The 10,592-nt window shown below is 39.1% G+C and overlaps 2 protein-coding genes across 2 annotated transcripts; both read right to left on the reverse strand.

Annotated features, from left to right (window-relative positions):
- Positions 1-5,275: 5,275 nt before the first annotated feature.
- Positions 5,276-6,214, reverse strand: LOC148583893 (uncharacterized). Its single transcript, XM_088510812.1, has one exon. The coding sequence runs from the start codon at positions 6,212-6,214 to the stop codon at positions 5,276-5,278; it is 939 nt and encodes a 312-aa protein (XP_088366938.1).
- Positions 6,215-8,386: 2,172 nt separating this feature from the next.
- Positions 8,387-10,262, reverse strand: LOC132191132 (putative pectinesterase 63). The gene is made up of 4 exons (XM_059606146.2): positions 9,768-10,262; positions 9,044-9,250; positions 8,681-8,919; positions 8,387-8,546 (listed from the first exon to the last, which is right to left on the reverse strand). The coding sequence occupies exons 1-4, from the start codon at positions 10,260-10,262 to the stop codon at positions 8,387-8,389; spliced, it is 1,101 nt and encodes a 366-aa protein (XP_059462129.2).
- Positions 10,263-10,592: the final 330 nt, after the last annotated feature.

Raw genomic sequence — 10,592 nt, forward strand, 5'->3', positions numbered from 1 at the left:
TTTTTTTTTTTTTTTTGGTTTTTTGTTTTAACAAATGTTAATAGCAATATATTAGCTGTTGCATTTAACAAGTGTTAAATAGCATTAATATATTTATTAACATGTGTTCATAGCAATATATGAGCTGTTGCATTTAAAATGAAGAAAAAAAAAAGAAAAGAAAAAGAAATTCACATCAGCAATGATGACAATGGCGTCTGCACTGGTAGTATATCTTATAAAAATAAATAAAAAACAATAAAAAATAAAATTTTAATTTAACCCGCTTGAGTTGTTGCTAGCTAGCTTTTGTAATTTCTTCTCTAAACTTTAAACACTCTTAATTTAAATTTCAATGTATCAATATCTTTTAATTTTTTTTTTTAAATTTTACCATTGGTTAGGATTTTTGTTAAATCTTGTCAAAATTTTTGAAATGCTCTTTATATATATAAAATTTCAAAGATTCAGGTGTAGGTATTTTTGAAAATTCTAACAAACGCCTACATCTTTGCACATTTTTTTTTTCCTAAAAAAATAGTGGCATTTTGGGAATTTTGACATGCCTTCATTAGGATTTAATGAATGGGTGGAATTGAAAAAAATAAAAAAATGAAAGATAAATAAACTAAATTAATTAAGAGTTTTTTATGTTTGGAGGTGCGCCTTTAGTAACTCATCCAAAGTCTCAAATATATGAGTGAGTTTATCCATGAGGCTTGCAGTAACGCTCGTTCGCTATTTTGTCTGAACGAGATGTTTCAAGGAATCACGACAGTGCTCATTTGCTACCTTGTCCGAAGACTCGTATAAATGAGTGATAAAATTTAGTGTTTTATTATGTTTATTGTAAACTCATTCAAACGAGTAAAAGTGACAAGCTCTCCTACTCGTTCAAACGAGCTGCGACAGATTTGTTAATTGACTTATTTTCAATTTTCTATTAGGTTTGAGAGTTTTTTGCCTATAAATACTTGTACATAGACAATCTAAAACGTAGCTTTTGTATATTTTATCAAATTTCAAATAAGAATTACTTAGAATTTACGTTTTATTTTATTTTACCTCAATTCCTTACTTGAATTCTTGGTTTCAGAAAGGGTTGTGAATCTTTTTTTTTTCTTTGTAATCCCATTACGTCAGGTTGCATCACTCAGGGACGACAGTGCATCCAGTAAGTACGCATGCAATATTTATGTAGTAATTTATTTTATTCAATAGACCGTTAACAAACTATTTTATCAAATATTACTAACTATGTTATCATATTATTTTGCTTAATAGCTATTACGTACGTCCAGCTAGCAAATGTAAAAGAGATAGGAATAAATGCACCAATTGTTCAACTCTCTCAGTCTGAGTTTTCTATGAATTAATGGATATATTTTTTTTAGCTGAAATTTGTTAGCACAAGTTGAAAAGAAATCAGAAGAATAGAGATCTTCCTCGTATATGAAATGCTTTGATAAGATTGCTCAATACAATGTAGATCGACCGTCTTGATGTGCAAGTTTGCCATCTTGGGGCATAAATTAAATTTTAAATTTTGGAAATTAAGGTTTGTACTTCGATTTTTTTTTTTTTTTTTCTTCCCTTTCATGAATTAGCTCATTAAATTGATTGATGTCTAGGGGTCGAGTTGAGATTTTATTTAAAGTAGAGCTGGAAGCACTTAGGCATATGAGATTTTTAAAATTTTGTAGGCTACTGCGCCCACCCTGAAAGATAAACGTGGTACCGCCCCTGCTCATCAAGTTGCTTTGGATATCGTTTAGAGGGCGCTTAAAGTTGTGGTTTCCATAATATTGGGCGTTTAGAGAAGTATTTGTCATGCTAACAAGTCGTGTGATGGGAACAATTGGGTTAATCTAAAGTAATGCTTCAAGGGCTAGGAAGCATGTTTCATAAAATTGAGGTCACTAGTTTAAATTCTAATTTCCCTCCTTTTGTGCGAACATGTCAAAAAAAAAAAAGTTATGCTTTGAGCCGGTCATTTGTATTCTTCTTAGAAAAAATATTACAATAATTACTCCTACTACAATTCCTTATGTCCATTTTTTTTTTTTTTTTTTTGAATCAGTAGCATTCGCTATTCATTTATTGCATATCTTGCAAAGCAGATAAGTCTGCTTGCAAAAGATCACGTATACAGTCCGGTGGGGTATAAAGCCACACCATTTGCATAGTTTCAGTCACAGCCATTCTAGCTAATGCATGGGCCACTTGGTTCTCCTCTCTACGTATGAAATGCATTTCCCAAGCCGGTATGGCCCGTAACGTCAATCGTATATCTGCAGTCAGCTGTCCCCTGTTACTCTCATCTGGAGCTTCTGAGTTCACCGCCCTTATTACAGTTTTTGCATCGCCTTCCAGTTGGACTTGATGGATCCCCATCTCCAGGCAAAGTTGCATTGCCATCAGGGCCCCCATCGCTTCTGCCGCTGAAGGTTCCAGATATCCCTGTCGCGTTTGGCTACGAGCAGCCCACATTTGGCCCTAGTGATCGCGAATAACAACTCCAAGCCCCACTCGTCCTCTCTTGATGTCCACCCTTGCATCCCAGTTGGCTTTAAACCAACCGTGAGGTGGCGCTGTCCATCGATCCTAGCACCGAATTTTCTGCCATTGATGCCTCCTCTGTTTGCTTTCTGTCCTTTAGAGTTTGGAACAGGTCTGTGGCCTGGAGAGCCTGTTTAGCAAGGGACTTTGGGTGTGTGAACAAACCATTGTGGATAAAATCATTCCTCCGGAGCCATATTCGACGAGCTACGCCCACAAATTGTTGAAATTCTGACCGATCACACATGCTGTACATTCCTTCAACCACCTGTAAGAACTCAGGCCCCTCAAAACTGCTCTTTTGGAAACAAACACCACCTTCCGTCCAGACATCACGCACCGCAAGGCATTGCCATAATGTATGAAAAAGAGTTTCAGGCTCCTGTTCACATATTGGGCAGCGAGGATCAATTAGAACCTTGCGCGAACATAAATTGGCTCGAGTGGGCAGGGAATCATGGCAGGCTCGCCATAGAAAATGCTTTTCTGCATTTGGAATGGTGAGTTGCCACAAGTGCCTCCATAGTGTACAATTTCGAAGTGGAACAGAGCTCTCAGCTTTATTCTGCTGCTCACATGCTTTTTGTAGGTGGTATGCACTTCTTACGGAAAACAAACCCTTAGTCGTTCCCCTCCAGATGATGACATCTTCTTGTTCCGTAACACTAACTGGAATTGATTGAATGGAGATAATCTCTTCTCGCGAAAAGATTTGTTCCAACAGAGCAGAGTTCCACCATTTAGTGTGTTCATCAATCAATGTACTCACAGTGGCTGAAGCATCCAATATCCGTGGGGGAGAGATCACTCGAAAAGTGGTCGGGGAGGGAAGCCAATGATCCTGCCATATTCTGATTTTTTTTTTCCATTGCCAACTCGCCACACCATCCCTTCCTAAACCAGGTCACTTGAGCTTTGTATACTACGCCACGCGAAGGACGGTTTTTTTCCACAAACCGCCTCTAGCACCGAACAATTTGGATAATATTTGGCTTTCATTATCCTCGCAATGAAACTGTCCGGTGTTTTCCATAAGCGCCATATTTGCTTCGCCAATAGAGTTGTATTAAAACATTCTATATCACGAAAGCCCATACCGCCAAGAGCTTTGGAGGAACTCATTTTATTCCAATTCACCCAATGAATCCGTTTGTCTCTCTCCTTATGACCCCAAAAAAACTTCATCATGAGGGAATTTATCTCGGAACATAAAACCTTTGGAAGCTTGAAGACACTCATGCTGTAAGTGGGCATCGCTTGGATCACCGTTTTTAATAAAATCTCCTTCCCCACCTGGGACAAAAATTTAAGCTTCCAGTCCTGAAGACGCTTCCATACTCGATTCTTTTTTTCTTTTAAAAGCTCTCGTTCGTGACCTTCCCACTAAGGCAGGCAGCCCGAGATAGGTGTCATATTTTTGATTGATAGGGATTCCAGCTAGCCCTTGTACTTGATCTCTGTCGCTATGGGGTGTATTCTAACTAAAAAAGATAGCCGTCTTATTTGCGTTCATGTTCTGCCCCGACGCCATCTCGTATAAGTGTAAAATAGCTGACAGATGATTCCATTACGATACATTTGACCTGCAAAACAACAAGCTGTCATCTGCGAAAAAGAAGTGGCTTATCTTCGGGCCTCTTTTGGAAGTAGGCACCCCCAACAAAACACCTTCTCAGTTTGCTTGGGTGATCATGGAACTGAGAGCTTCTGCACACAACAAAAAAAGATAAGGTGATATGGGGTCCCCTTGTCGGATGCCCTTAGATGGGGTAATCAATCCACAAGGCTTTCTATTCACTAGAATTGAGTATTTCACCAATGTAACACACATCATAACAAGAGAAATCCATCGGTCGTTAAAACCCATCCGTCGCATTACCGCCTCCAAAAAACCCCATTCCACCCTATCGTACGCCTTACTCATGTCAAGCTTTACCGCCATAAAACCGTTTTTCCCCATCATCCCCGTGTTCATAGTATGAAGTGTTTCATATGCCGCAAGTACATTATCCGAAATGAGGCGCCCCGGGATAAAAGCACTTTGAGTAGGGGCAATGATATTGGGCAAAATCTTTTTCAAACGGTTTGCTAGGACCTTTGAGATAAGTTTATATAACACATTACATAAACTTATTGGCCTAAACTCCGTGACTCTCGTGGGGTTTTTTAGTTTGGGGATAAGTGTGACATGAGTCAAATTCAAATCATGTGGCATCACTCCGACATTCAAAATATCAATAATGGCATGACATACCTCCTTGCCCATAATAGGCCAATTATTTTGAAAGAAGCATGCATTCAGCCCGTTCGGACCTGGAGCTTTGAGCGGCGCCATTTGGAATATAGCTACTTCAATCTCCTCCACAGAAAAATTCTGTACCAATTCTGAATTCATATGGTCAGTTACTTGGCTAGCCATAGGTGTAAGGCATGGATTAGAGTCACCATCCGGTCCCTTGGAGAAAAGGCTTGTAAAATAAGATACAAAGGCTTCCTTTATTGCTTTTGGATTTTCCCACCGCTGCCCCCTTTCATCCAAAATCATCCCCACATAGTTATGTCTTTGTTTTGGATTTGCGCATGCATGAAAGTACTTTGTGTTTTGATCACCCATTTTGAGCCAATCTTCTTTTGCTCGTTGACGCCACCAGATTTCCTCTTTGTCTAATAAAACTTGTAACTCTGTCTGGATGGTCTTAATCTCCTGTAAAGCCGAGAGATCCTCCCTGGTCTGGAGCTATTGAAGCCTCCCTTGCAGCTTGGATATTGCTTCAGGTACACTGCCATACGCCTTTCTCCGCCAGCTTTTCAACTCGTGTATGCAGCCAGCTAGTTTTGTAGTAAGACACGCCCAACTGGTATCAAAATTTGGATAGTGATTCCATGCCGTGTTAATGGCCTCTTGACATCCTGCTTCCAAGGTCCAACTAGCCTCATAAAAAAAACGGGTTCGTCTTCCCATAGCTGCTCGAGGCCTAGATAGAGATAGGACTAAAGCTGCATGGTCAGAGCAAGTAGTTGTTTGCACAGCTACTACAGCATCCGGGAATAAGTTTCTCCATTCAACGTTGGCTACTCCCCTATCAAGCCGCTCTCTAATAAGTGCACTCCCCTCTTGATAGTTGCTCCAGGTAAATTTAGGTCCCACAAAACCTAAATCAAATAGTTCACATACCTCAAGAGTGTTTTGGAAATCTTGCATGAGGTTGTGTTGTCGTATTTGTCCCCCCATCTTCTCTGTAGTAGTCAAAACTTCATTAAAGTCATTGAGACACACCCAAGGGCCCGGGGTCAAAAGAGCCAATCTTTTTAGGAGACACCATGCCTCATGGCGTTTGGTAGCATCCGGGTGGCCATAAAAGCCCGTGAATTTCCAGTCAACCTCCAAAGCCCGATCATACACTACAGCGTTTATATGTCGTTGACTGAAATTTTGAACTTCTACTTCACATCCCTCCTCCCAAAAAAGTGTCAATCCTCCGCTACGTCGCACACTCTCAACCACAAACATGTTTTCGAATCCCAATTTCATCCAAATCACCTCAATTTTATTTTTGCGTAATTTGGTTTCCATGATAAAAACCAAATTGGGTTTCTTTGCTTTCACCATACGGCGAAGTTCATGAACTGTCCGGAGGTTCCCAAGCCCCCGGCAGTGCCAACTTAGGGCGATCATTGCGGTTGGCGGGGCTGGTTTTCAGCCTCCGCCAATCCCGATCCAAAATTTACTTCAATTTCCCCACTGCCCCGAGCTGCTACTAATTCATCACCTTCACTTCCTGTTTTTTTCCTCCTATAAACCGTTCCTTCCAACTGATGTGAGTCCTCCTCTCGGTACTTTCTCTTTGCTGCCATATTTCCCATCTAGGCCCCCCTCATGGATTTCTCAACGTCTGCAAGCACTGGGCCTAAATATGGGCCCCCGGGACTACTAAAGGTCAGCGCCTGTTGAGATTTGGACTCCCTTTCAAATCCCTGTCCCGCCAACCAAGTTCCAGCTGGTGATTTCCGTTCCTTGCCATTTGAATTTTCAGCGAATCCTCCCTTCTTAACTTCCCTTTGATTCTTTCCATTTTTGACTTGATTACACTCCTCATCAAGGTTGATTGATTGTTTTTCAAAATGGTCCTTCATAATACCTACGACTCCACCATTCTCGGCATGCTGGGATTCTGTAGGGATCTTTTTCAAAATCTCCCCAACACTTCTGCCGTGAGTCTCGCCTTTTCCATGTGGAGTTTCAGATTGCCGTCTTCCCCGAAATACCCCTCCTCCATGTTCTTCCCCACCGGCTGCCTTCTGTCTTCTTTTGGGAAGGGTTTCTGTCAAAAACTAAAATGGAGAAAGAGAAGAAAGCTTGATAAATGGTTGTTTTATGAGATTTTTCTAACTTTTAGGGAAAAGTTAAAAATAGAAAGTGATGAAGATCGGAAAGCTAAGGATTCCATAAAGAAGAGCGATGATTCACACATTATAAGTCCTACTAAAAATGCTATATCTAGAGTTTTAGACCTCAGATTTAAGCAAGATTTGCAGCGTTAGAAAGCTAACTCAAATATCTACAAAGTCATGTTTCACGAAAGTTTGCTAATTTCAATGTTTACTAGGTCAAAAGAACCTTCGTTCGGAAACCGGCATGGGCCTCTTCCGGAAGTCACCATATATGGTAAAACCAGAGACGTCCGTTCACATCCTGTTCACAAGCCATCGGAACGGCCCTATATTATGTTTCAGTTTTTACTTAATTTTTAGTTGTTTTACGTACTTTAATTTTAGTTATTTGGGTGATCGTCTGAACACGGATATGTCCCGTTCGAATGGCCAGCATAAAAGTCTAAACCGACTTAATTTCCTTTTACAATTAGGGTTAGAACTTTAGGGCTATAAATATAAATATATCCTTATGCCTTTAGAAACGTATAGCTTTTGTTTATGAATCAATTTTTATCAATAAGAAGTCTTAGAGTTGAGTTTCTTCATTATTTTCTTTCAAACCATACAGAGTATCTAGCGTTTAGAGAAATTTTTTTAAATTATTTAATCGTATCAAGATCTAGAAATATCTATTCATTATTTCTTGTTGTTCTACTATGCAGCTCACTAAGTCGCACTGCATCAGAGAGCTCTCTAGAAATGCTCTAAAAGAAACTAGCAAGCTAATGTAGTTTGATGAGCTACTAGCTTAATTATTACGTAGAAAGTCCTAGCATTAGCTTGGCATTTAATGGGATGTAAATTGTTGTTAGTTTCTAAACCAAATAAGATCCTCTCATTTTTTTTTTTTTTTTTGACATGCATGTCCACATAAGGGAAGGAGGAGAGATGATTCGAACTAGTGACCTTTGCTTTATGAGACGTGGTTCACAGTTGATTGAGCTACCCCTTAAGGACAAGATCATCTCATTTTTAAATGAAATAGATAGTATTCATTTCACGATCAAAATTTAAAGTTTTTCTTTTAAATCCAAATACATTGTTCATGCCATTAATTTGACAAACATCTTGTAATTAAGACGGTGGAAATAAAAAGATTATTGGAGATATATGTTTTTCTTTTAAACTTTATATATATATATATATATATATAGAGAGAGAGAGAGAGAGAGAGAGTGAGGGGCGCCAGACCCAGCATAAGACTTGGGGGCTTGACTCCCCCTAGAAATTTAAAACATCCTCCAAAAAAAGTACATAGCCGTGTATATATGAGGTAGACCCTCAAAAATTACTTTCCACCCCTTATTTTTTTTATATATTTTTTTTAATTCATTTTAGTCTCCCACACTAAAATTCTTGATTCTCCTTCAATGCATGAGCAATTGTTGGGCGACTCTTGTCAGCAGTAGTGCATTTACAGCGTTGGAGGAGGGAGCAACCATGAGGAAGCCTGAATAAAGTGAAGGGCGAGGAATGGTCGGGCTTCATTGTCACTCAATTTCTTTGTATACGGGACACGGCGAGAAAGATCTGAACCCGGTCCTGAGCATTTGTATTCTCCATAGTAAACCGTTCTGCAATGCAAATAATCGCCGCTTAATTAATTTCCATAACGATTAAAGATCTAATCGCCTCCGATTAGATGTTTAGAAACGAATTATATTACATATTGAAGTGATGAAACAAATAGAAAATGATGATGGGTCACCTGTCACGTTCTGGGTGTGAGTTATCACTCCATCCAAGAGGATTGACAATGCCGCTCATGGTAGTGTAGGAGAAAATCACTCTGGAATAGGGTCTCCATGCTCTTCCCAAGTATGTACCATTTCCAGTGCCTGTTACGCTGCAATGCACAAACGAGAATCCATTGGTCTCCGAGGGAAGTTCCCCATGTGCTGTGATCGCCGTGAACCCACCATCCCCAGGTACATTTAATACAGTATTCTGTGAAAAAAAAAAAAAAAACATCTTTCTTTATTATCAGATAACTGTCTACTGAATAATATTTTTGTTTGATGAAGTTGTCTCATTTTGACATGATATATATATATAGTTGAGATGTACGTACCAAATAAAGAGAAGTGCCACTCCCAAAAATGAAATCGACAGTGCCTTCAATGTAGCAGTTCTTAAAGAGATGGTTGCCATGGTCGGAACAGACGGTATCCTGAAATCCTTTGAACTTGCAATTATAGAAGGCAGCCTTGTCGCCAGCGATCCTAATTGCAAGTGCCTGCCCTCCACTTTTGCCGTTCCCAGGCCTTGGCGCAGAATTCTGTTTACAAAAAATCCATTACATGTATATCGTGTGTTTCTCTCTCTCTCTCTCTCTCTCTCTCTCTCTCTATATATATATATATATATATATATGGGGAAATTCTACAAAGATTAATGAACTACCATGCAATTTGAAAATATTTCTCTAAATTTTAAAACTTTTTAATTTTACCCTTCAAACTTTCAATTTGATACAATCTACCTGATCCGTTAGTTTTTTACGTTAAAAGTGATGAAATGACCTTTATACCTCTAAAACTTTTATAAAATTCTAAATTTACCTTTAATTTTAAATTGGAAAAAAAAAAAAAAAAAAACTCAAAAAAATTGAAGAGTAATTTAGTCTTTTTAGTGGTTTCCGTTAAGGTTTAACGGAAAAAATTGACGGAGAGGTCAATTGCATCAAATTGAAAGTTTTTAATATTGAAAGAAATCTTATCAAAACGCGTGATAGTTCAAAAGTTCTAAGTGATATATATATATGGGACAACGTACACAGGTACGTATGTACGTACCACAAGAATAATGTTTGCAGCAACAAAGTAATTAGATTCGACAACCAAGGTGGCACTATCATCTGTTCCATACTGTGCCGCCGTCCCGGAAGATGTCAAAGTTGGCATATTTGCCGGCGATCCGTAGAAAGTAACAAAACGCTTAGTCCAGTCAATTCTAATTCTCTCATTGTATACTCCAGGTCCAATATGCACAATGACACGTTTTGTATTCCGCGGCGGAATGCTTTTAATGGCGTCAGAGACGGTATTGAAATTCCCTCCCCTAGTTTTGCTAACCTTAATAACTTTAGCACCCTTCTCAGCCGCCACGAGTGCAGGGTCTAGAGTAGCCGCTCTCTGCGTGTAGGGCTTGACAATGCTGTTGAACCAGTTGTCTAGTTGTGACTTGTTGGCGGGCGCCGGCGCCGTATCATCCGATATGACAAGGGATGCAACAAAGAGAATTGTCGTGAGAACCACATGGAGTGTGATAGATGTCACTTTTTCGACCATTTATGCGTGTTTTGGCGTCTGAATATTGATAATAAGCAAGGGTACTAGGGTATTTATATGCTAGCTGAACCATGGAGATCGAGCGAGGGAATCCTAAATTCATGGTAGATTCCCACGCACGGTTTTTTGTTTCTCATTTGTGGTTTCTGTCATTCCTTCTTAATTAATTATCAGCTAGCAAAATGGACTTCCAGGAGGTTATATATTTAATTTGCTCTACTTCTCTTAATTAGTTGATCTTTCTGAAAATAGAATAGAACATGTTGTCACACAAAACCTTCTTCCTCTTTTTTTTTTTTTTTTTTTTGGTTTTTTGTTTTAACAAGTGTT

This window comes from Corylus avellana, chromosome 9, assembly GCF_965113065.1.
Source record: "Corylus avellana chromosome 9, dhCorAvel1.hap1.2, whole genome shotgun sequence".
Lineage (NCBI taxonomy): Eukaryota > Viridiplantae > Streptophyta > Magnoliopsida > Fagales > Betulaceae > Corylus > Corylus avellana.

Coding starts and splice junctions, on each gene's coding strand:
- LOC132191132 (XM_059606146.2), bottom strand. CDS start 10,262: ATGGTCGAAAAAGTGACATCTATCACACTCCATGTGGTTCTCACGACA. Junction 9,251..9,767: donor CTGCAAACATTATTCTTGTG/GTACGTACATAC, acceptor TTTTGTAAACAG/AATTCTGCGCCAAGGCCTGG. Junction 8,547..8,680: donor TCACACCCAGAACGTGACAG/GTGACCCATCAT, acceptor TTTGCATTGCAG/AACGGTTTACTATGGAGAAT.
- LOC148583893 (XM_088510812.1), bottom strand. CDS start 6,214: ATGATCGCCCTAAGTTGGCACTGCCGGGGGCTTGGGAACCTCCGGACA.